Source organism: Callithrix jacchus, chromosome 9 (genome assembly GCF_049354715.1).
Source record: "Callithrix jacchus isolate 240 chromosome 9, calJac240_pri, whole genome shotgun sequence".
Classification (NCBI taxonomy): Eukaryota; Metazoa; Chordata; class Mammalia; order Primates; family Cebidae; genus Callithrix; species Callithrix jacchus.
Window position 1 is genome coordinate 104,114,212 of NC_133510.1, and position 26,979 is coordinate 104,141,190.

Consider the following 26,979-nt stretch of genomic DNA (forward strand, 5'->3'; position numbering starts at 1 on the left):
CTGTTAATATTAACAGAGTCAGGATTTAAATCTAGGTGCTTCAGCCCATAGTACATGTTGTCAACCACTGTGTCATGCTGCTTCTCTAAAGCCCATTATCTCATTTTATTTTAGTATACTTATTTTAGGGTGGAGGGTTCTCTGAGAGGAGGGACCTAGAGCCACTGTAAGATTCTTTTCAGTTTGAACCTTCAGGAGTTCTGAAGGACAGCCACTACCAAGCAGAGTTGGGTCATGGTGAGGCTGGAACAATGCTGAGAATAACGGAGATAGTCAAAGAGTTTACCATTGTTTTTTAGTTTGGAATTGATTGGTTATATACATAATATTCTGTAAACAGCTGAGAGTTTCACTGTGATGGTTAATTTTGTGTGTTCAACTTGGCTGGGCTAAAGGATGCCCACCCAGATAGCAGGTAAGACATTATTTCGGGGTGTGTTTGTTACGGTGTTTCCAGAAGAGATTAGCATTCGAATCAGTAGACTTAGTAAAGAAGCTGATCCTCCCTAATGCAGGTGAGTACCATCCAACCCACTGAGTGGAACTAGAAGATGGAGGAAGAGTGAATTTGCTGCCGCTCGAGCTGGGACCTCTCTCTTCTTCTGCCCTTAGACCTCAGTGCTCCCGGTTCTCTGGCCTTTACACTTGGACCACGATTTGCACAGTTGGTTTGTAAGATTCTGGAGGGTAAGAAGTCCCACAGTCTGCAGTTTTTAAGAAATTGGCCAAGGAGACATGATGGTGTAAGTCCCATTTCCAGTCCAAAGGCCTGAGAACTAGGAAGGCCAGTGTCTAAGGGCAGGAGAAAAGATGGGTGTTCCAGCTTAAACAGACAGCAAATTCACCCTGCCTCCACTTTTTTGTTCTATTCAGGCCGTCAGTGGATTGGATGGTGCCCATCTGCATTGGTGAGGGTCAACTTCTTTACTCAAATTGAGTCTGCAAACTCAAATACTAATCTCTTCAGAAATCAACTTCACAGACACACATACAAATAATGTTTACTAGATATCGGGGCATCTCTTACTTAGCCAAGTTGACATGGAAAATTAGCCATAACATTCACTGAGCAAATACATTGCCATGTAAATATATTTTTTTAATTGGGAAAAAAATAAAGCATGACCAAATTCCATGTGTTTTCAGTTAATAAATTTAGAAGGTATTTTTTTCCAGCACTAAAGAAACTTGAGGTAGCATTATCATTTTAGTTTAGTGTGTTTTTTGTTCCTTCTGGTGTTTTTCTGTAAACAGCGATTGAGAACTGTTCACTTGGAAGCCAGATGTTTTCATCAGCAGAAGTCATTGGCACCAGGGGACCAGGGAAATAGCCAGAGAGAAAACCGTGGCTGAAAAAAAACCAGTTTTAGGGTACTGTTGTTTTCACTGACTTGGCTTCATTATGTGCATTGGCCAGAGTGACACATGTGTGTCACGACAGCCTAGCACCATGAGAACCATAGAGCCAGCTTAAAAAGAGATCAATGAAGGCCAAAAATCCTGCTGCCTGGTGAGAGGCTGCTCAGGGAGGTGGGAGAGGCAGGAAGCAAATCATGACATGGAGCTCTCTGTACACAATCAGCCCCCAGGGTGTGCTGCCAGTACCCCCTCCCCAAAGTTAACTGGAGCTAACCTCAGATGTTTTCCAAAACAAAATGAATATTTCGGAACCTATAGAATATAAGCTAAGGTCTCTGCTGCTTTGCTTAAGGGACTGTTGGAATCCTTTTCAGAGCTTTCTAGCCTTGTTAGGACTGCTCGATCATTTATTACTGGCATGTGGGTGGACATCTAACTCACAGCTGCTATTTCACAAACAGTAATACTATGGAGGACACTTGGTGAAATGAAAACAACACTAGATTTCCGGCTGTCTTCTGTCCATCTATAAAACAAGGATATCATGAGTGCAGTGAGAGGGCCTGGAATGTGTGGTGTGATTACTGTGGCTCTGTGGAGACTTCCCTCCTGTGTTTCAGGGCAATGCTGACATGCTGTACCCTTTGGTCTTGCCTTCCATGTACCACAGGATCGATAAACAAATAAGCAGGTTTCGGAGATGGTTACCTAAGAAGCCAATGAGGCTGGACAAGGAGACACTGCCAGACCTGGAGGAGAATGACTGCTACACTGCCCCTTTCAGCCAGCAAAGGATCCATCAGTAAGTGTTCTGTGTTAAAGCCCCTGTCTTACTAAGGATGTGCACTATGGTAGAGCCTCACTCTGCACGCCTTTGATTCCTGGGCATGTGGAAGGAACAGCCCTTCTCCCCTAAAAGTTCTGTGGGTGTTTATATCTCTTTTATTTCAGTCAGGGGAAGATAATTACTGTACCCAACAATCCTTGCATCTCAGTGGCTTTAAGAGGATACAATGCTTGCTTATGTGTGTGTTGGGTAAATGATCTCCACAGAGAGGCAGTGACCCAGGCTCTGTCAGTCTCATTGCTCTGCCAACCCCCTATGCACAGAGCCCCCTGAAGGCTCATCCACATCTAGCCAGCAGATAAGGAGTGACCTATACCTTTTCCTATTGAAAAGAGGGTTTTTTATTTTCTGGTTTTTGTTTTATCTTGGTTTGCTTCTTAGTTCCTCTTTCTTCAGCAAGTCACTGGGTTGCCTTAGGAAAAGTCACGTCACCTGGCAGCCCTCTTGCTGACTCATCTGTCAGATGGTCTCAGAACAGTCATTTGTCACTTTTGACATGGGGGAGGAAAAACAAGTTGGCTAAGTAACTGAGCCTGTGAGGAACTGCAGAAATGAAAGAGAATTTACTTGAAGCTTCTGAGACGACAAGAAGTGATGGCTGGATGCAGGGCAGGGCAGGCAGGAGAGAAAAACCTGCTGTGTGCTAGGGACTGTAAACAAGAGGAGAAACACAGCCTCTCAGTGGGGACAGAGAGCAGGTCGGCCCCATCTCCCTTGCAACAGGCCCTCCTGCTCCAGCAGTAGTGACAGCCTCAGTAAAAATGACTTATCTGAAGGAAAGAAAGGAGTGACAAATTTTTTTTTAAATGATTGCTGATTTTGTGGCAGTTGTCAAAAAGTTGCAGGGAGTACAAAGTTGGGGGCATGTTTCAGCCACAGAAAATCGGTTAAAGTCTGTGGAGCTCTGCAGGGCAAAGCAGAGAGGAAAAATCAAAGAATAAACATTCTGCATCAAAATGTATAATACTAAGAGCAGTCTAATGCAAGGGAAGCAACTATATACCTCTGAAATAGCCGAGCTGATCCCCAAGGTCAGATGGAAGCCAACCCATCTGCAGTATGTGAACTTGTGAAAGGACCATTGAAGCAAATATGAAATTCACAGACCAGCCTCAAAATCTTAGTTCAGTCCTCCAGAGAAAATGGACGACTGGAAGGGATATAATGTTAATTTGGAGATCAGAGTATTTTAAGAGAAAAAGACAAAAAAAGAAAAAAAACTGATGCATTCCTAGTCTTAATTTAAACCACTATCATGTCTCTCTTGATCATCTTGGAAGTTTTTTATACAAGCAGTTGTTTCCCTAATTCTTCTGGAATGGAGTCTGGTTTACAGGCAGGTTTTCCCTGTGCTTCTCACCTGTTTGATAGAGTGCCTAACACAGTGCATTTGGATGATGGATGGATTGATACATTGATAGGTTGCTAAGTGGATGGATTGATGGATGGATGGATACATGCATGGATAGGTCATCAGATGGATGGATGGATGGATGGATGGATGGATGGATGGATGGATGGATACATACATGGATGGGTATAGGAGTCATTGTGTAGGTGTATAAATGAATAGAGGAATAAATGAAGTACATGGTATGCACTCTGGGGTTTTATTTCACTTCAAAGGGTGGATATATGGGATATAGGTTAATGGAAGAAAAAAATAATGGATATATGGATAGAGAGATGGATAAATTAGTGAAGTATATGATGTGTGCTCTGGTATTTTGTTTCACTTCAAAGGGTTATAGGTATATGGAAGAGGAAGGCTTCCCACTTTCCCTCTTCATGCTGGTTATATTCCACAATGTTTTTGTTTTAAAACAATACTGCTCAGCGTGATTCTCAAAGTCAGAAGCCCTTGAATACCCAGTAGAGTTTCTAGGGACTAAAACTGACAATCATATTTTTTTTTTTTTTTTTTTTTTTGAGACGGAGTTTCGCTCTTGTTACCCAGGCTGGAGTGCAATGGCGCAATCTCGGCTCACCGCAACCTCCGCCTCCTGGGCTCAGGCAATTCTCCTGCCTCAGCCTCCCGAGTAGCTGGGATTACAGGCACGCACCACCATGACCAGCTAATTTTTGTATTTTTAGTAGAGACGGGGTTTCACCATGTTGACCTGGATGGTCTCAATCTCTTGACCTTGTGATCCACCCGTCTCGGCCTCCTGACAATCATATTTTTATAAGTATTTTAAATATATAATAAATGAGGGATGATTGCTTATGGATTAGAGATATTCAGCCATCCCTCTCACATATTTGAGAAGTCCTTTTTGACATCCTTTGGCATTAATTTGTCAAATAATTGATTTATTCAATGGTCACTAATTTAGTGTTCACTTCTTACCAGCCACTGCCTGGGTCTAGAGGATATAAAGACGAACAATATACAGTCAGGATCCTGGCTTAGTAAAGACACAGACTATCTTAAATAATTGTAAGCAGTATGGTGGGTTTGACTTAAGAGGGGGAATACTCAGTTCTCCAGATTTGGAGGAAGTTTGGTAAGTGATGAGGGTTGATCGTAAAGCAGAGAGTGCTTGATATGGGTCTTGAAGGATAAGACTTGCCCAGGTGAGTAAGCGGGGAGATATATCCCAAGAGGAGACAGTAATGTGTTTATAAATGAACAAAGGCATGAAAGAGGGTGGAGTATTTTGAGGAACCACAAGTAGCCTTCTGTGAGTAAAAGCATAGGGTATGAGGAGGACCTAGTGTTGTTTGAAAAAAGGGAGTGATTAGTGGAAGATGAGATATCAAGACAGGAGAACCAAGGAAGAAAAAGCAGAGGACAGATGGAATGAAGCAACCTGAAGAACCAGACCTCAGTGGGACCAAGAGAATAGAGGCAGTTCTATATGCAAATAAGAGGTGAAAAATTACATAAGTGTCTTGAATATTATAGTTGGTGAGAATTTATTTCTCTTTGAAAATTGGCATGACACATGGATAACATCCCTCTGATGGGTATGTAGAAGTATGACTTGAAGAATGCTGTCAAATTGGAAACAGTTGTTTGTACAATTAGAAAAGAATTCCCTAAGGATGCTTTGAGAGTGACATTAATGGATTTAAATTAATCAGAAGTAGCTGGTTAATAAGCTCTGAGAATTATTACATGATATTCCTGCTTTCCACTATAGTCCAAAGTCCCATGTGACTTCTTAGTTTCCCAGAATGTTTCATGTTGTGTTTGTCTTGAAATATAAGATGATAATAGAAATTTAAGAGTGTTGGTTAGGGGGTGAGGAGGGAGGAGGGCATGGAAGTTTAATAAGTCTTGCATCAGAGACATTTCCCACTGGAAAACCTTCCAAGATTTTCCAGCCTCCACCCCCACTTCTGGTTGAGGTGTACCCATCTACGTTTTAGTAATATTTTTCTTTTCCTTAATCAATAGTACTACCGATTTTAATTGCTTTCTCCAAAACTAGAGACTCCTTGAAAGACTATGTCTGTCTCACCCATTTTAAAATCCCATAGTAAGTGCTTAATAATGATTTTTTAAATGAAAAAAATAAATGAATAGATAGAAACAAAAGTAACAGAATCATGTGAGTAAAAAATAAAGGTGATATGAAGTTAGCTGACTGCACACTCATCTCAAACCAAATCCAAGATATCTTCTTTTCAAATGTAGCCTACCTCCTTTGTGCCCTGTCTCAGTAAACTGCACTAATATTTGTCCAGTTGCTGAAACTGGTGTCTGAAAGCTATTCTAGACACCTCTCTCATCTCTGCTTCCCACAAGTTATACATCTCCACGGATTGATGGTTTTACATCCTAAATGTCTTTATAGTTCAGCAACTTCTATCCATCTTTGTCACTGTTATTTCACTTCTGAAATCCAGAAATAATATAACAGGTCCCCTGGGTTGTACTCTGCTCACCGCCAATCCATTCTCTCAAGTGCATTCTACGTGGTGTCTTCAAAACGTGCATCTAATCATGTCACTCCACTCTCTTTAAAAACTTTAGAATAGGCCAGGCACAGTGGCTCAGGCCTGTAAGTCTGGTACTTAGGGAGACTGAAGAGGGCAAATCACAAGGTCAGGAGTTCAAGACCAGCCTAGCCAACATGGTGAAAAAATTAGCTAGGCATAGTGTACTACTAAAAGTACAAAAAATTAGCTGGGCATAGTGGCAGGCACCTGTAATTCCAGCTACTCAGGAGACTGAGGCAGGAGAATCCCTTGAACCCAGGAGGTGAAGGTTGCAGTGAGCTGAGATCACACCACTGTACTCCAGCCCGGGTGACAGAGTGAGACTTCATCTCAAAAAAAAAAAAAAAAAAGGACACCAGAATTATTGCTATGACTTACAAGCCCTCAAATGCCTAGCTGCACTGCAATCTCCTCTTCAGCCTCATCTGTCTTTCTTGCCTCCTTCCCTTCATTTGCTATGATCCAGACACATGCAGCCTCTCTCAGCTCTTTGGATGTACTCTGCCTCAGGACATTTGCACATGTGGTTTCCTCTCCTGGAATTATTTTTCAGTTCCCTCCTTCTTCACCTAGTATGCTCTTATTTATCCTTCAGAACTCAGCTCCAAAGACTCCCCCTATGGAAGCCTCCCCTGACCCTCTCCCTCCCCACCAATCCTTCCAAAGATCGGGTCTCTATTCTGTACTGTTTTAGTTAATGTTAATGTTTAGTTAATGTCCCAGATAACATTTTTTTACCATAGAAATGCTATGATTATTTGAGTAGCATATGATTAATGCCTGTCTCTCTAGGTGAACTGTGTGCTTTGTGGAACCATAGGCCATATCTGTTTTTACCGATGATTGTATCTCCAATACCTAACACAATACTTAGCATAAAATAGACACACAATACTTATCTACTAAATGAAGGAATGAGGATTGAAGCAATAAAGACAGCACAGAATAAGCTAATTGTAAACCTTTATTCTTTCACTGCATTGTACAACAATATGAAAGTTGAGAATCGATAAAAAACAAACAGCCTGCCAGTCACAATGTCTCACAACTGTAACCCCAGTACTTTGGGAGGCTGAGGTGAGAGGATCACTTGAGCTCAGGTATTCAAGACTAGCCTAAGCAACATAGTGACATCCGTCTTTACAAAAATTGAAAATTAGCAGGGTGTGGTGGTACATGCCTGTAGTCCCAGCTACTTGGGAGATTGAGCTGGGAGCATCACTTGAGCCCAGGAGGTTGAGGCTGCAGTGAGCCATAACTGTGCCACCATACTCCAGCCTGGGCAACAGAACAAGACCCTGTCTCTCAAAACTAACAAACAAGCAAACAAACAAATAGCCTAGCATTCTATTTGAAAATACATCTATATTTAAGAAGAAAAAGCAAACTGTGAGTGTTCAAGTCAACATACGAACGCTACTTGGTCATTTTATATGGTCTTCCTAAGGTGGATCTACAGGTAGAAACACTCTTATTATATGCCAGACACTGTTCTAAGAACGTTAATACTCAAACAACACTTTGAGGGCTGAAGTATTATTATTACCACCAATTTATGGATGAGAAAAGTGAGAAACAAAGTGGTTAAAGAAGCGCCTATAGGCTGTACACCTAGGCCGGGCCACCTGTCTAAACAACCCCCAAATATCAGCAGATGAACACTGTAGAAGTTTAGTTCACAGCACTATCTAGTATGGGTCACTCTGGGGAAAGGAGGCATATGTTTCTGATTCATGTAGTCACTCAGTTACCTAGGCTACTGTTATCTTGCTATCCTGCCATCCTGTAAATCCCTTACAGACAAGGAAAACGAGAGATGAGTAATTTTTTAGGAAGTTTCCATGAGCCAGGCCTAAGAGTGATACACAGCACTTTCACATGAGTTTAGTCATGTAGTAATTCTGGGATAACTAGTCTACCTGTATGCCCAGAAGAAAAAAAAAGAAACAAGTTTGCCAAATAAATAGTTGCAATCGGTCTGAGTGATAGAGCAGGAATTCAAGTTCAGACAGGGAGGCTCTAGGTCTCACACTCATAAGCACTAGGCTGTATTGCAAGATTTCTCAGCTTCGGCACTAATGGCACTGGGGCTGAATGACTGTTGTAGGGACGAGTCCTGCATTGTAGGATATTAAGCAGCATCCTTAGCCTCTGTAGCCACTAGATGCTAGTAGCATCCCCCAACCATCTAGTTGTAGGAAAATCAAAAATGTTTCCAGACATTGCCAAATGCCCCCTGGTGGTAGTGGTAGGAAGTGTACAAAAATCACACCTCTTCCCTCCCGCCTTGAAAACCATGGCTCTACTGTCTTTCATCACATGACACCTTTCAGGCAGGGCCACCCATTCTCGGTGATAAATTAAACTCTATTTGAATCTGATGACTGTGACAGCCAAGGCCATTTATGAATTAATTTATTCCTCTTCACCTCCGTGCCTGTGAATGTTGCCCTGCTTAAGTATTATTGCCCTTCATTCTTAAAATGGTTTTAGCAATGACACCCTTGAGGCAATTACTTTCTAAGGTCAATACCCATAATAAAGGTTTTCTGCTGGTAGACAGAAAAAAGGAAATTTGCAAAAAGAGTTATGTTACTTTTTATAATAGATGCACAGGACATTCTTTCAAGAAACAGACCAATTCTAATTATCTTTCAGAAAAATGTGCTAGATATAGAAAAATGTTCTTCCCTGCATTTTCCATATTTTTATCATTACCACTATTTTATTTTTGTAAACATCCATAAAAAGCAAGATTAAATTAAATATTGGCCACTTCTTCAGAGAAGAATATGAAATTTATGCGATGCTATGTGTGCATATGTTTAAGTACATACTCATTCATCTATGCGATGCTATGTGTGCATATGTTTAAGTACATACTCATTCATCTATGCGATGCTATGTGTGCTTACGTTTAAGTACATACTCATTCATCTATGCGATGCTATGTGTGCGTATGTTTAAGTACATACTCATTCATCTATGCGATGCTATGTGTGCGTATGTTTAAGTACATACTCATTCATCTATGCGATGCTATGTGTGCATATGTTTAAGTACATACTCATTCATCTATGCGATGCTATGTGTGCATATGTTTAAGTACATACTCATTCATCTATGCGATGCTATGTGTGCGTATGTTTAAGTACATACTCATTCATCTATGCGATGCTATGTGTGCGTACGTTTAAGTACATACTCATTCATCTATGCGATGCTATGTGTGCGTACGTTTAAGTACATACTCATTCATCTATGCGATGCTATGTGTGCGTATGTTTAAGTACATACTCATTCATCTATGCGATGCTATGTGTGCGTATGTTTAAGTACATACTCATTCATCTATGCGATGCTATGTGTGCATATGTTTAAGTACATACTCATTCATCTATGCGATGCTATGTGTGCATATGTTTAAGTACATACTCATTCATCTATGCGATGCTATGTGTGCGTATGTTTAAGTACATACTCATTCATCTATGCGATGCTATGTGTGCATATGTTTAAGTACATACTCATTCATCTATGCGATGCTATGTGTGCGTATGTTTAAGTACATACTCATTCATCTATGCGATGCTATGTGTGCGTACGTTTAAGTACATACTCATTCATCTATGCGATGCTATGTGTGCGTACGTTTAAGTACATACTCATTCATCTATGCGATGCTATGTGTGCGTACGTTTAAGTACATACTCATTCATCTATGCGATGCTATGTGTGCGTACGTTTAAGTACATACTCATTCATCTATGCGATGCTATGTGTGCGTATGTTTAAGTACATACTCATTCATCTATGCGATGCTATGTGTGCATATGTTTAAGTACATACTCATTCATCTATGCGATGCTATGTGTGCGTATGTTTAAGTACATACTCATTCATCTATGCGATGCTATGTGTGCGTATGTTTAAGTACATACTCATTCATCTATGCGATGCTATGTGTGCGTATGTTTAAGTACATACTCATTCATCTATGCGATGCTATGTGTGCGTATGTTTAAGTACATACTCATTCATCTATGCAATGCTATGTGTGCGTATGTTTAAGTACATACTCATTCATCTATGCAATGCTATGTGTGCGTATGTTTAAGTACATATTCATTCATCCACATACTCCATGCCAGTTGTTGTTCTGGGTGTTTGGAGATCAACGGTAAACAAAAAGGCAAAGATTCCTGCCCTCCTAGAGCTTACATCTTAGCTGGGTGCAACTGATAATAAATTAAAAACCAGTGGCCGTCAATGAGGGGTGATTTGGCAACATCTAGAAAAATTTTAGGTTGTCACAACTTAGGAGGGGAGATTGCCACTGGTGTCTAATGGGAAGAGTCTAGGGATGCTGCTACACATCCCATAATGCAACCAATAGCTCCCCACAACAAAGAAGTTATCCAGCCTCGAAAGTCACTAGTAGTGTGCTGAGGTAAACATTTTTTGAAGTCAACTTAAAAGCAAGTGTAAAGGGGGCAAATGCTATGGGAACAGAAAAAGAGGGTAAGGTGAGGGGAATGGAGAGTACTACATGGGGATGGGGGTAGGAGGTTAGGCCTCCTACAGAAGGTGTGATTGGAAAAAAAACTTGCAGTAGGTGAGAAGGACAGAGGGAGAGTTTCAAGGGGAACAGAAAAAGCAAAGGCCCTAATTGGGGAGAAACCCTGATCACATGTTTGAGGAAGAGAACAAAGACTCTGTGGCTGGAGCTGAAATATCAAAAAGTACAACAGTAGTGATGAGTTAGAGGCCTGGGAGGGAGTCTGATCCTGTGAGGCCTATGGGCTTTTACAGGGAATGAAATGGTCTGATTTAACTTTTGACAGTGTCATTCTGACTGCTCTGGCAACTGCATTCATCCATGTGAAACATGATGCATTTATATTTTTTCAAGTTTCTATCTTTTCAAAATCAATAATGAAAACACATGCCACCTAGAACTCAGCATTGACCCATTTCTTTGCAAAGCTTTTGTGTCCTGCACAAAATGTTTTAACTCGTATCCTGTGTATATATGAAGCAGATATTATTGAAAGACCCCTTGAAATAAAGTCTGCCTATAAAAGGCACAGATTTTACGTGAAATCAAATCACATGCCTTTAGACTCCTATTTTCATCTCCTACTAGACTGAGGGCAGGAGCTGTGTGCCTGGGAGCAAAGGGTACCCAGGGAATGTTTGTGAGACCAAAGGCAACAGGAAAGGAACAAGGTAGAGTTGGCATTATTGTTACTGCTGAGGGACAGAGCCATGGCTCTGGAGCCAGGTTCTCTGATCTTGATGAAGCATCTCAAAAATGTAGAATATTTACATGAGAAGTGAAAAATATGGTCAACCAGCCAGTTGGTTGTGGTTTCCATGTCTGACTTGAACTTTCCCTTGACTTGATTTAGTTTTGGCCTTAGTTCTGCTAACTGATAATCTATATTCTCTATCAAACATTTTATGGCCATTAAATTCTGTTATCAGGATTCACATCTGATCCCAAAATATTTAATTCATGTGTCACATTTTTTAATTTATGTGTAGTATATTTAATCATGTGTAGTATACAAAATGGACATTATAAAAAGACCACTTGACACAAAATTTGCTTGCATGCCTTTTTCTGTTTCTATGCTGTGAGCTAGGGTGTAACAAAAAAGTCTAGAGAATGACCAAACAACACAGCTCTTCGTGCCTAAGAAAAAGCAATCGGCCGGGTGGCTCATGGCTGTAATCCCAGCACTTTGGGAGGCTGAGGTGGGTGAATCACAAGGTCAGCAGGTCAAGACCAGCCTGGCCAATATGTGAAACTCTGTCTCTACTAAAAATACAAAAATTAGCCTGGTGTGGTGGCAAGCACCTGTAGACCCAGCTACTCAGGAAGATGAGGCAGGAGAATTGCTTGAACCCAGGAGTTAGAGGTTGCTGTGAGCCAAGATCATACCACTGCACTCCAGCCTGGGCAACAGGGCAAGACTCTGTTTTAAAAAAAGAAAAAGAAAAAGCACTAACAATGGAAATGTTGGTGCTGGGGTCATGGAGGGTTTGTAAGAATGGGAAAATGTTGGCCTGGTGGAGTGGCTTACAGCTATAATCTCAGCACTTTGGGAGGCAAGGTGGGTGGATCATCTGAGGTCAGGAGTTTGAGACCAGCCTGCCAACATGGTGAAACTTGGTCTTTACTAAAAACACAAAACATTAGGTGCGCGTGGGGTGGATGCGGTGGTGGATGCCTGTAATCTCAGCTACTCAGAGGCTGAGGCAGGAGAATCTCTTGAACCCAGGAGGCAGAGGTTGCAGTGAGCCGAGATTATGCCGCTGCACTTGAGCCTGGGCAACAAGAGTGAAACTCTGTCTCAAAAAAAAAAAAAAAAAAAAGAAAAAAAAAAAAGGAAAAGGTTACTGGAAGGACGGTGAGTGGGAGATTTTCTGTAACATCCCTTTGATTGTCGTCTTATCTTTTGACTTTGTTCTCAGCAGAAGAGGCAGCAAGTTGAAGCCAGTAGCGATCAGACAATCAAACAATGGTAGCAGCAATGGCAACAATAAAAATGACAGCAACCACTGTTTACTAAACAACGCCTTCATTCAGGGTTACACCATGGTATATTACATGTCTGTAGAATGATGATAGGCTGAGTGGCTTGTTCATGGTTGCTCTGGTCACTGTTAGATGAGTAAACAGAAAGAATTATCTTTTCTCCACAGTGCCGCCATCCCCTGTAGGTGCCACATAAATGGAGCTTAAAAACAAATCTTCAGCTCCCTTACCCTAGGGATAAGCCTGTGAATGTGAAGACATCCAATTTCCTTTGGAATTTATTGTTAAAGCATTTGAGATGTATTAAACAGAGAGATGAAATAAAGTGGTAAAATACAATTGAATATAAGTTAGAGTAGGCATTCAAGTTCAGAAAAAAAGTAGGCTCAGATTTGCAGGCCTCAGTGGCCTATGTATCTATAATGGTTGACAAATAAACCAGAAAATTACTCTTTACATCAAAGGGGCAAAGCAGAAGGGAGAAACATAGTAACTCACATGATTCTGATTCTCAAAGAAGAAGAAAACCGATACCATAGGTAATGGGGTGCTTTTTGACGCTGAAATAAAATTCTTGCACAGGGTCATTGGAGTGGACAGTGAAATGGTGATATGGTGGACAAGATCCCCAGTAATGTCCTTATCACAGATGCCTTGCAGGACTTTTCTGAAGGCTGTTTCTGGTAGTCCCATCAGCATGGTCACAACTTTCTGTGAGAATTTAGGCAAGGTATCTCAGGAAAATACTGAAGTATAGCTGTGATGGTTAATACTGAGTGTCAACATGATTGGATTGAAGGATGCAAAGTATTGATCCTGGGTGTGTCTCTGAGGATGTTGCCAAAGGAGATTAACATTTGAGTCAGTGGGCTGGGGAAGGCAGACCCACTGTCAATCCAAGTGGGCACCATCTAATCAGCTGTCAGTGAAAATAAAGCAGGCAGAAAAAAGGTGAAGAGGCGAGACTGTTCTAGTCTCCCAGCCTACATTTCTCTACTGTCCTGGATTCTTCTTCCCCTCGAACATCAGACTCCAAGTTCTTCAGTCTTGGGACTTGGACTGGCTTCTTTGCTCCTCAGCCTGCAGATGGCCTATTGTGGGACCTTGTGATCATGTGAGTTAATACTTAATAAACTTCCCTTTATATATCTATCTATTTATCTTATTAGTTCCATCCCTCTAGAGAACCCTGACTAATACAATACCCAAACGAATCTAGTTGTCTTTGTTGTTTGAACTATATTCTTTAAAACTTCAAGTTGAAAACTGATCAAAATGTAAATAACATCACATTCTAGTTGAAAATGTTTCCATGTTTGAGAAACAATAGAAGCTATCCAGTGGGTATACATCTCTATAGGTCAGTGCATGAAACCCTTGGTCATGTTGTATGATATCACGAGAGCTAGGCCTACAGGCTGCCCACCAGCAGTGATTGTATGGCCATCTAAGCATCAGACCCCACAGAAAGCTCTCTCACACTAGCCATCTATGGAAACTCAGGTTGTCAGTATTAGAGTCAGTCATTCCAGGAGGCCCCTCTCAAAACTCCATTTCAGAAAAGGTCATTTCAATAGAACCATATGACATTTATTATGGGAATATGATAGCTAACATTCATATGGTGCTTACCGGGTTCCAAGTGCTTCACAGTTATAAACTCATTTAGTCCTGTGAGTAAGTTATAGTCTCCATTTTTACAGAGGAGGAAAAAAATGGAGGAAGGTATTATCTCCATTTTTACAGAGGAGGAAACTGAGGCACACAAAGGTTAAGTAACTTATCCAAGGTCAAACAGTTGGTAAGTGGTAGGGCTTGGATTTCAAGTCCAGGCATTCTGGCCCCAGTCATCTTTTTTAACATAGCATGTTAGTTTTCTGTGGCTGCTATAACAAATTATCACTGATTTAATTGCTTAAAACAACAAAATTTATCATCTTACAATTCTTTCGGCTAGGGTGCAACACAGGTCACACTGAGCTAATTAAGGTGTGTGAAGGTTGCGCTCCTTTCTGGAGGAGAATATGTTTCTTTGCCTTTTCTAACTTCTAGAAGCCACTGCATTCCTTAGCCCATGGCTTCTTCCTTTATCTTTAAAGGCCGCAATGGTAGTTGAGTCTTTCTCACTTCGCATCACTCTGACTTTGCTTCTGTCCTCACACCTTCTTCTCTGACTCTTCTTGACTCCTCTTCCATTTTTAGGGACCCTTGTGATTACATTGTACCTATTTGAATAATCCAGGGAATCTCCCTGTCTTAAGGTCAGCTGATTAGTGATTTAATTCCATCTGCATCATTAATTCCTCTTTGCTATATCGCTTAACATTCTGGGGATGAGGATATTGATGTCTTTGGAGGGCCATGATATTTCCTATCACAGCTAGACAAATTTGCCAACACAAAAAGCGCCAGGGTTGGAACAGAGGAGAGGAAAGTTTTAATGGGAATAAAAGAAGGAAAGAAGAGAGACAGGAAGAGAGGAAGGTGGCAATAGGATTGGGGGACATTAAATTAAATGACATATGTAAAAGACTGACACAGTGGCTCACACCTGTAATCCCAGTACTTTGGGAGGCCAACGCAGGCAGGTCACTTGTGGTTAGGAGTCTGAGACCAGCCTGGCCAACATTGCAAAACCTTGTTTCTACTAAAAATACAAAAACAAAAATGCTTAGCCAGGCATGGTGGTGCACACCTGTAGTTCCAGCTGCTTGGGAGGCTGAGGCAGGAGAATCACTCAAACCAGGGAGGCAGAGGTTGCAGTGAGCCGAAAAGAGATTGTGTCACCCAGTCTGGGTGACAGAGTGAGACTCCATCTCAAGGAAAAAAAAAGAAAAAGACTTAGTCCAGTACCTGGCACATAGAAAGCACTCAACAGATCAACAAATGATAGCTATCATTATCATTACAACAAACCAGCATATACTGAGAATCCTGGGAAGAACCTCTGCGAAGTTGCAATTGGTGTGTAAAGGGAAGGTTTGAGGCGACAGAGACTCATTTTGCAAAGGCTCATCTCTGACCTGAATTGGAATTGCTTTACTTTTAAACTAAATGTTACTCAGTGTTCCAGCGACTTTGCCACTTAACATTTTCTGTTTCAGTAACACATGGCTATTTGCTTTTAAACTTTCTCAGCATAGATATCCGAAGATAGTGATTCTTCTAGCATGTGGCTTTTGCTGTATTTTTGTTGCAAAGAACTGAGAGTTTTTCTGTTGTTTTCATCAGTCTGAAATCTTTAGAGAATCCTTCAGGCAGGGGTACCAAGATTGATTTAGGTAGGATGAAGGTTCTTTTAGTGCCTCCAGGACTTGAAGCAGTCTCTGAGCGCTCATTTTACGGCAGTTACTTATTCTGCATTAGGATCCTCCATATTCAGCTTGTTTGTATTGACCCACAGAGTCAGGGGAAACATATCGATGTTCTGGAAAGTCTTACACTGAAATGAAAATGAAAAAAACCACGTATCTTGAGATTTGTGCTTCTCAAGATTATGTGGCTGCTTTTAAGTAGGACATAATTTAATGACTTTCATTAAAGGGACAAAGAGGTCACTTACTCAGGTGGGAAAAGCATACCTCTGGGTGTCTGGAGGCCCAGTAGTTAGTTGGGTCTGTTATCTTAATATTTGTGAGAACATCTGTGAATAAGTCACTTGGAAATATTTTATTGCATTTTTCTATCTGTAAATACATAGTTTGTTTTTCTGCTTACCAGTTCATTCATTTGACAAACACTTTCAGTGCCTATTATGTGCCACATATTATACTATAGTAGAAAAATATATACAATATGTTTATGTGTATTTGTGTGCCTGCATATTTTTATTTAAAATTTTAACTTCAATATGTTAAGTTTTATAGTCAAGAGGCTATTTTCCTCATCAGAATGGTAAAAGGCAATTTAAAACACCTAAAGGAAAGGGGAAGAGTTGTCAAATTTACGTACAGTAAAATAAGAAAAGGTTAACCTAAAGAGGAAGGAAGGGAACTAGGATCACATCTTTGCTATAGTATACGTTTGTAGTCACACTGTGCCTTATGTCTCAGGAAACAGCAGTGGTGAGAAGGGACAAGGAAGAGCAGAGGTGAAGAAACCTACTGCCTCACAGGCAGGTAGACACTCTGGTGCCTCATCGGTCGGTATTCTGCGCCAGGCTCTGCACTGCGTGCCCTTCACATTATCTCTTTCGACCCTTGCAACAACCCTGAAATACAATTTTAGAGAAGGAGGAACAGAGACTCAGAAGCATTAAATACTTTATCCAGAGTTACCTGGTAACAAATAGACTTGGAGTTAGAACCTAAATCTGTCTCATTGCAAACCCATGCTCCTTCCGTAATATAATAGCTAACATATATTGACTGCCCACTAGACACCGGGCTACCTGGGAGACTACTGGTACTATTTTTTCTGTTTAAAGATGGAGAAACAGACCACAGAAGGGTGAGTCACCTACCTGAGTTACACGGTAGAAGCAGAAAACCACCCTGAGCAGCTGGGGGAGGGCCATTTCTGGGCCCACTTCTGACTCACATCCAGGAGTGGCACTGGGGAGAAGGAGTTGTTAAACCTGTAGCCTGTGAAGACAGTAGTTGATTCGAGTAACCACTAATTCAAGAACACATGTTAGAAATGTCTTTATCTGTGGGGATGAACCTGATTCTTCTCACTTCCCACTTTCCTCACCCCTGATACAACACCCACACCATCAGTTTGGTGTTCCCCACTGTAGATGACTGATTTCACCACCGCATGTTGACCAGCCTTGATGCTGCCATCTTCCTTGACGCTCACCATCACCACCAAATCCTTTTGGTCCTTCTCCTTTCTAACCTCACTGCATTGCCTTAGTGGAAGCAACCACTTACATAAACCGTTACGACAGTCTCTTCAACTCCTCTGTCTTTCCTCACTCCCAAGTCTGTCTACCCCACTTATCTCACAGCACATTTGCAAGACTGCTTCCTACAGTACCTGTGCAGAGTTACAAGGAGGACACCCCTCCTCTAGAAACATTCATAGCCCATAGATTGGCAAGCAGAATATGGACAGGGTCAACCCTTCCTCATGCCCTTGGCTGTGCACCTGCAGGAGTGAATAATGCACAGTAGTTCCACATGTAGTTACATTGCTGCCTTCATTAACACTTTTAATGATTCCCCAGGGCCTTTGGGATAAAGCTTAAATTCCTTCACATGGCACACAAAACTGCATTTTTAGCATCTTCCCTTCTCTCCCCAGCCTTTGGGGCTGGTGCTCCTGCAGCATGGGAATCTAAGTGACCTAAATATTCCATGACTATTTTTCCTTCTTCCCAAGGTGTGCTCTCTTTTCTGTCACTCTCTGATAAAATCTGGTTCTTCCCTCAGTAATGAGTTCAGCTGTCATCTATTTATGAAACATCTTATGTCTCATGCAGACAGTGTTAGACTTCTGGGCCCATTGGCCTCTGTAAATGCTTTAATTATGGCACTATTATATCACAGTTACCTGTTTTCATGACGGTTCTACACAAAGCCCAATTCAGCAGCCAAAAGTATTTGGAAGGGAGTTACTAAGTTTCTCAAAGGACGCAAAAGGAAACCATGTCCTCAGCATCCATTTAATATCATCCTTTGCTCTCCTTCCTTACTCAGATGTCATCCTCCTTCTCCTCTTGACAAAAGCATTCCTCCTTTGCCCTAGCTGTACAGTTTTTCTTTCCTCTTCCTATATTGCTCCCCTCCCACAAATCTCACCCCTCTCTCCCATCACTTTATTTTATGGATTGCCACAGCTTCTCCATCAGGAAAAAACAAAATGCTTATTCTCTTTAGGAGAAGCCATAAATTACAGTATTATCATCGTTAGGTTAGAGACTGTGTCCACCAAGTTATGCTGGGTTCTGCTATAGTAACAACCGTCAGATCTCAGTGGCCTATGCAAAGGTTTATATATGGCTCACATAACATATTAGCAGCAGGTCAACTGAGGCTCTGCCTCACATGATTCCTTTATCATGGGATCTGGACTGAAGAAGCAGTCTGCACCTAAGAAATGCATTCTCATGGCAGAAGGAAAAGTAATGCCACCACACACATTGACTTTTGAAGTTTCTGCTCAGACGTGGCATATATCACTTCTCTTCTAGATGTGGCATATATCACTTCTCCTCACACTCCATGTGCCCAAACAAGCCTTATGACAAAGCATAGTATCAGTGGGGTAGGGAATTATGCTCTTTCTCCAGGCAGGGGGATTGTTAGTAATGTGGTAATGCTACTCATACCACTTTGATAGTTTTTCAAAGCAGCAAATTGGGACTAATGAGACAGTATGCTCAGGAACACCTCACATTAATATTGTTTTGTTTTGTCACATTTATATGGCACATCATCAGTCTGTGAGCTTACAGGGCTCAGATGGTGTCTTATACTTTTTTTAAATGATTGACAGATAATTACCCATATTTATATAGGAGGACTAAGTTCTGGTGATTTATTGCATAGTAGGATGACTAGAATTAACAATGATGTATATTTCAAAATATCTAGAAGAGAAGTTTTGAATATGTTAATTAGAAAGAAATGAGATTTTTTTTTTGAACGTCTAGCATATTTTTAGAAAAGGAGTTTTCCATGCAAATTAACAAAGAGAGAAAATCTCTGTAGGGTAGAAATCACACTTGAAACTGGAATATATGAAAATTCCAAATCAAAATCCCATCTTTATACCTGGGTGATATTCCCATCAGATTACCAAGCAGGATAGGTATATGGCTGCTTCTGTGGTGTGTAGTTTCTCAGAGAAGGAGGTCTCCTCTCCAAAGAATGCTTTTTTTTTTCTAGATCCCTGTACCACTCAGTTCCATGCAGGAAAACTGAAACCTGGCAGTTATTTTAACCAAAAGGTTACTATGGGGAAGTGAAGAATGACAGTGTCGCAAAGGAAACACCGAACTCACGCACATGGTAACTGCAGGAAGTGAAGCAGCCACTGCCTCTAGAGTTGGGGGAGCAAAGTGAAGAGGCTGGGGTTATTGAAACCAAGACACTCAGAGAGGCCCTGTGGAGCTGAGCCTCGGATTCCTGAGGAGGAGATTCTGCCCTTGGTGCTGGGACCTCAAGGGTGTGGGGCAATGGAGTGAGCCTAGTTTAGGGGAGTGTTGTTTTTAAGCTGGAAACTGGAACCAGCTGCCGTTGTGAGGCTGGAGGGTCATTGCTGACAGAAACAGGCAAGCAAACAGGAAGGACCAAGGCCCTTTAACCTGTTCTCCCTTCCAGTCTCCCTCTCATGCCCTGTACTGACAGAGCATATCAGAGAGACGGACAGCAATGCAGGAATGTAGTTTGCAAGGTCTCTGCTCTGGCATTGTATTATAGAAAAGAATAAGGGAGGGAAAATCAGAGATAACTTAATAGACACTCCCTAATACCTGGAATTTTACAAATTAAACTTTAATCCGTAAGCTAAAGTCATCCTCAAAATAAAAATGTCCCTTGGAAAGATGAAAATTTTAATGTCATTCTTTATTGATACCCTATTATGAATAGTTTTTTGAAAATAAGAGGAAGCAAGAGATATACATAAGGTATTTTGGCTGTAGCAGGAGCAGATAGAGGAAGCCACAAAGATGATAGAGAGCCAAAAAAGAGCAATGAAAACAGGGGATCATGGAAGATAAATTTTGCCAACTTCCAAATTTTGCAGATGCTTGGCAGAGTTTCTAGGACTTTGCTGCTCACAGCATTATAAATGAAGAGCAGGGATGGAGATGGATCTGTCCATTTGGCCAACACTCAGAACAACTCAGCTCATAAAAAAATGAGACCCATGACTAGGATCAGACTTAGATGGTAGCCATGGGTGAGTCACTGAATAATAAACTTATGCAGTGACAATTGCCTAGGTAAGTCAAGCAAAACCTTACTGTTGACTGAATTACAATTGTACCCTAATTAGTGGAAAGCTAAGAGCTTAGCTTATTCTGAATTGGATTTTTCTGGTGTGAGGATTAATTAGGAAACATTTCCAAACTTGTTTTATAGATTTTTATAAAATGATTTTTCCTTTATTCTAGCTCACTTTTGAGTAGCAAATAAAACTGATATCTAATAAATTTGAATATTGTGTTATTTTCATGTTTTCATTTTGAGTGTGTCTATTTCATTTCAGTCTGCATTAAGTACCAGTTCTGTGACAAGCACTGTGTAGAGCTGGACAAAGATGAATGAATCATTTTCTGACCTTAAGGATTAATGGTTGAGCTCACTCAAGCTCTGGTTGGAAACACAGGGCCTGGGTGCTAAATCCCAGCTCTGTAATTTGTAAGGAGTGTGATTCTGAGCTTCAATTTCTTCATCTGTAATTTGTAAATAATAAAAATACCCATATAATATTGTGAAAATTAACAACACAGCATATCAGTGCTTATACTATATGCTTATACTATATGTATTTTATTTTTATTGATAATGTCGGTGGAACCTTATATATAAACAGATAATTTTAGTGTAGAAGAATTCTATAAATGATGATTTTCATGATCTAGTCTTAAAGATAGATAGTTTAAGATTGGTAGGAAGTTTTCTCAATTCTGGTATATTACTTTTTTCTCCTCTTTTCTAAAGCATCCTTTCTCCTTTCTTTTTCCCTATCATTTCCTTTTTTTTTTTTTGCCTCCACCTCTCCTTCCAGAATTATCCAGATTGCTGCCCACCTCTCCAGTTCTTTTAGTCGTGTATACCTAGCCAATGTCAAAGGTACCGTTTGGCCTGCTATGTCTTACAATAGGTCTTCAACCTCTGGCTCAATTAATTTATATCCTTTTGTTAGACAACTGACCCTTTAAAATATTTATTGATGTAACCAATGATTCAGCAGCCTTTTGCTACTCTAACAACATGGTAATGCTTACTTATAACACATACTCCCTCATGTTTTCCTGTTCCTGTAGAAAGCATGTTAGAATACCTGGGAGTAAAAGGATCCTATTATAAAGATACCTTAAGTCCATTCTAATATTTTTTTAATCATTCCCAAATGTTTAGTTGCAGCATACCTCACCATTTTGTTGCATTAGGAAGTTATGACACATGGGTGAATAAGACCCCAAAACTTGACTATTGCTTCTTTCTTAAGACCTGTCTTATTGTGCATGTACCCTTTGACCTGGTGATGCCCTTCGTAAAGTATATACTTCCTCAAAATACTTGCACATGTGCATTGTACAGAATGTTCACTAGAGCATTGTTTATAATAAGAAAACTTTATAAACAGACTAAGTATCCACTAGCAAAACAATGAGCCAATAAATTGTAGTGTCCCATACAGTAGACTTCTGAGCAGCAGGAAACATGATGGACTAGCGCTCCTTGTATGAATGTGAATGAACTTCAATGCTGAGCAAGCAAAGCAACTTACAGAAGAATAATTATAGCATGATATCATTTCTATGAAGTTTTAAAATATGCAATGCTGTATTTTTAGGAATACCTGCATGTTGTGGATTATAAAACATTCCTGATAGCAGTTACTTCTAAGGGAGGGGAATGCAATTAAAAAGGACACAGGGAAACTTCAATTCTATCTGCAAACTTTTGTTTCTTAAGTTTGTTAATGGGTATATAGGTGTTTGATATTATTCACCAGTGCATTTTTGTATGTTTAAACATATTTTATTCAAAGAAAAAGATAGATCTTATTTCAAAATAGCAAGAATTTATGTTCTGGGGGCCTGTTTGAACTATGAGAGTCAGTAATCTTATGAAAAGTAACAAACTGGGCACCATGGCTCATGACTGTAATCCCAGCACTTTGAGAGGCCGAGGTGGATGGAACAGTTGAGGTCAAGAGGTTGAGACCAGCCTAGCTAACATGATGAAACCCTGTCTCTACTAAAAATACAAAAATTAGCTGGATATGATGGCATGCACCAGTAGGCCCAGCTACTTGGGAGACTGAAGCAGGAGAATTGCTAAAACCTGAGAGGCCGAGGTTGCAGTAACCCAAGATTGCGCCACTGTAGTCCAGCCTGAGCAACAGAGTAAGAAAACATACAAAGAAAAATGAAATTTTTTAAAGTGACAAATAGGTAATAATAAAAATCATAAAATTACTATTTATGAGCATGATGTGTACATAACCACACTGCATGCAGTATCTCTTAATCCTCAAACATACTCTGGAGTGGGTATTACGGTTGCCCCCATTTGAATGACAAGAATCCTCTAAGGCTTAGAGATGTTACTTTTCTAAATTCAAATAGTGCTTGGCAGAACCAAGAATCTAACCCAGGTTTGTTTTTTCTTTAACCAACAAAATAGATATTATTGTATTCCTTCAAGATGTTGTCATTCTAACCAGTAAGATGTAAGCTAGCTGTGTTATTTCAGAGGGAAAAAAGTGACCAATGACTCAGAATTTTGTTTTTGTTTCATTTAGAGATAAGGGGTTGCTCTGTCACTCAGCCTGGAGCACAGCTGCGTGATCATAATTTACCGGGGGCTTGAACTGCTGGGCTCAAGGAGTCCTCCCACTTCAGTCTCCCAGGTAGCTGGGACTCTAAGTGTGTGCCACCACACCCAGCTTGAGTTTCTAAAAAAATATATTGCAAGCTGCCAACATGTTTTCAATATCTTTGGCTCACAAAAGGTGAATTCTATCTATGAAGCAACTTCTTTCAATAAAAGTCCACCTTCAAGCTGTAATATCAGCATTTGTCCATCTAATCTAGTGCATTTTAGGATACTGAGCCCTAAAACAATAAAGATCACTATGAAGATTCTACCTTTATTTCAACATGGATGTTTGATTTTTGAAAATAATTCAATTTGTAAAAACTTTAGTTTATCTTTGACAAATACATTATTCCAAAGCGTTCCTTCCTTTTTTTTCTACCACCTTATAAATTAAATTAAAATTAGTCATGTATGCTTTTTAAATAGTCCTACAGGATTTATTTTGAAAAACAGCAATCCCATGTTCCCCAACCCTTTATATTTGCCTCTCCCAAAAAGTGGCCCCTTTTAACTCTTTTACCTGTTTATTTTGGCAATTAATACCTCATATCTAAATAAATTATTTTATTATTGGTTTGGTGTTTTTCAGTTATAGCAGAATCTATCGACTTCCCCCTATGAATTTGCTGTTTATTCATTCCCTACATTCTTACCTCAGTAGATACCTATTCCTTATCCTTTCAATATAGTTATATCACAATTTAATTTCATTATTATAATGTATATCACTGTTTACATAATGACTATGCAAATGCTACCCAGAGCTAAGTCATATAGTACAATATGAATCATTTTCCTTTTTTGTGCTATTTTTCCCTGAATTAAAGTAACTCATTCTCTTGATTTTTAATTTTCAAAGTTTTTATGTACTTATTATAAATTCCATCTTACATTCTTCCTTCCAGTTGTTTGGCAGAGTTTAAGTTGTCTAAATTTCAAGATGTTCTGATGCATCAGATATGTAATCAATTTCATCCTCCTGAGAAAAGCCTTCTGACAAGTTCCAATCTGAACTCTTACCTTCCACTCCTGGTACATATTATCATCCTGGTATCTTCCTTTACCAATATCCTAGGATTCTGTTTTTCTTTCACTTTTGTGGCATCTTCTGTTTCCTGTATATCATTTCTTATACTTTTTTTTTTTTTTTTTTGAGATAGTGTCTTGCTCTGTCGCTCAGGCTGGAGTGCAGTGGCGTGATCTTGGCTCACTGCAACCTCTGCCTCCCAGGTTCAAGCAGTTCCCCTGCCTCAGCCTCCTGAGTAGCTGTGATTAGAGGCATGTGCCACCATGCCTGGCTAAATTTTGTATTTTTAGTAGAGACGGGGTTTCATCATGTTGGTCAGGATGATCTCAAACTCCTGCCCTCGTGATCCACCCACCTCAGCCTCCCAAAGTGCTAAGATTACAGATGTGAGCCACTGCACCAGGCCTTCTTACACTTTTTTTAATTGTACCCTCATTTTGGATTATCATGACTTCCTAATAAGATTGCAATCATGCATACTGTTATGGGCCATATTGTGTCCTTCTAAAATTCACATGTTAATATCCTCACCCCCAGTATCTCAGAATGTGACCTTATTTGGTGACAGGGTCTTTAAAGAGGTGATTATATTAAAATGAAATTATTGGGATGGGCCCTAATCCTTTATGACTGGTGCTGTTATATAAGAGAAAATTAAAACACAGACATATAGAGAAGATCATGTGAAGACACATAGAGACAACAGCTATCTACAAGTCATGGAGAGAAAATTTAGAAGAAAAAAACTCTGCTGACAGCTTGATCTTGGACTTTCAGCTTCCAGAACTGTGAGAAAACAAACTTCTGTTGTATGAGCCACTCAGCATATGTTATTTTATTATGACAGCCCAAGCAATGAAGTATATGTTCATTATAGCGCACTCATTATGATAGTTGTGCTAGGTATAGAATTCTGTATAAAACCAAAATCTGTTTTTTTCACAATTTTTAAGCTCTTGATCCTTTAACTTCTAAAATTAATATTCAGTATTCCTGCTGAAAACTTCAAAAACATTCCAATTTCTAATTCTCTGTGTGTAACTTTTCTCTTCTATGGAACCTGATGTAATTGTCTCTTTGGCCTCAGTGTTCTAAAATATCATACGAATGTATCTTGATGTGGTTCTATGTTTATTTATATTATTGGATGCTCAGTGAACCCCTTCAATCTGTATACTCTTGTCTTAGTTCAGAAAAATTTTCTTGAATAATTCTTGAATGTTTTAGTTGATTTATTTATTTATTTTTGTCTTTCTGGAATTTCTGTTTTTCAGTTATTGGACTTCCTTGGCTGATCCTCTAATGTCCTTATCTTTGTCTTTTCTTGATAATCTATATATTTTTGCTCTGGGAGGGTTCTTCAAGTTATTTTCTGGACCTTCACCCTGCTTTTGTAGGTCACTTCATGCCCCAGTTCTAAGACTTTATGGGATTTTGTAGTATAAATATGATTGTTCTTGGGTTTTCTCCAGAGCTGATTTAGCATTCAGTTTTTTTCTGGTTTTCTAAGACTGTTACCACATATCTGTCTGCTAGGCATGTTCTAACATTTTGGTGCTGTTGTTTTGTGCTATCTTTGTTCTTTGAGAGTTCCTACCGTTATTTAAACATACACACCCACCATGCATGTTACTACTATCATTTTCATGGTATTTTGAAAGAGACAGAAAAATAGTATGCAAATGTTTAATTTTCCATCTATACTTGGAAGCCTCAAGAACAAGTGTTTCCTAATTTGTATTTAACACTTAGATAACAAAGATGTTATCATGAAGTACAATGAGAAATGGCCATTTGAATAAGAAAAATGATTCACAATCCTTTACATTTCAGTATCCTGTCACCCTGATATAAAAAAGAGGCTTGAAAATCTTTACCAAATAGTCAGAGCTTTCAGTATTATGTATTTGGCCTGACAGTCTTCTCATCTTTTTACTCATAAAAAGTCTACTCAAGATTAGAAGTTAGTTATTGTGCTGCAGTTGCCTAAGGCCCAGAAAACTCTCAAAATAGACCTTGTCACATAAAAAATTAATTGGTTGCTTTGTTCCTACTTAGATTTTCATTAATTTGAGGACATAATGTAAGTGACAGTTAACTGTATCATCTCTGCTTCTCCTTGTTTAAAAAGAAATACCTATTTAAAAGTCTAATTAAGAAAGTTTCCTGAAATATTTATTTTTAAGGCATTAACCTTCCCTTCTTATTGTATTATGGAATAATACAACTTTAAACATCAGAAAAGACTGATATATTGGTTATCTATTGCTGTGTTAAAATTCACTACAAAACTTACTGTCTTAAAACAACAAGCTTTTTATTTGCTTATTATTCTTTTGTTTTAGCAATTTGTTCTAGATGCAGCTGGGCAGTGCTTCCACTGCTTTCACCTGGAGTCAACATGTGGCTGCAGTTGTCACTTTGTTCAATGAGCTGGACAGTCCAAAATGGTCTCTGTCATTCACATAGCTGGAGGAAGCTGCCAGCTCTTGGCTGTATTTCTATCTCCACCTGGCTCATCTTCAAAGATGCTCATTTGGGCTTCTTTACCCTGGCGGTCTTGGGGCAGCATTCCAAGTGGGCAAGAATAGAAGCTGTAGAACTTATGCCAAAAAATTATGGAAATTACTTCTACCGTATTCTGAAGATTAAAGCCCTTCACAAATCCAGCTCATATCAAACAGGTAGAGAGACAGAGTCTACCTCTTGCTAGAAGGAGCAAGAAATTCACATCCCAAAGGAGTGTATA

General features: G+C 39.8%; 1 protein-coding gene across 10 annotated transcripts in view; it reads left to right on the forward strand.

Annotated features, from left to right (window-relative positions):
• ANO4 (anoctamin 4) overlaps window positions 1–26,979 on the forward strand; it is a 423,664-nt gene that overhangs the window by 291,182 nt on the left and 105,503 nt on the right. For all 10 annotated transcript variants that reach the window (XM_009004454.5, XM_009004455.5, XM_054238771.2 and 7 more), the window contains one exon: window positions 2,030–2,161. In XM_009004454.5, coding sequence (XP_009002702.5) covers window positions 2,030–2,161 — 132 coding nt within the window. The remainder of the gene's footprint in view (window positions 1–2,029; window positions 2,162–26,979) is intronic.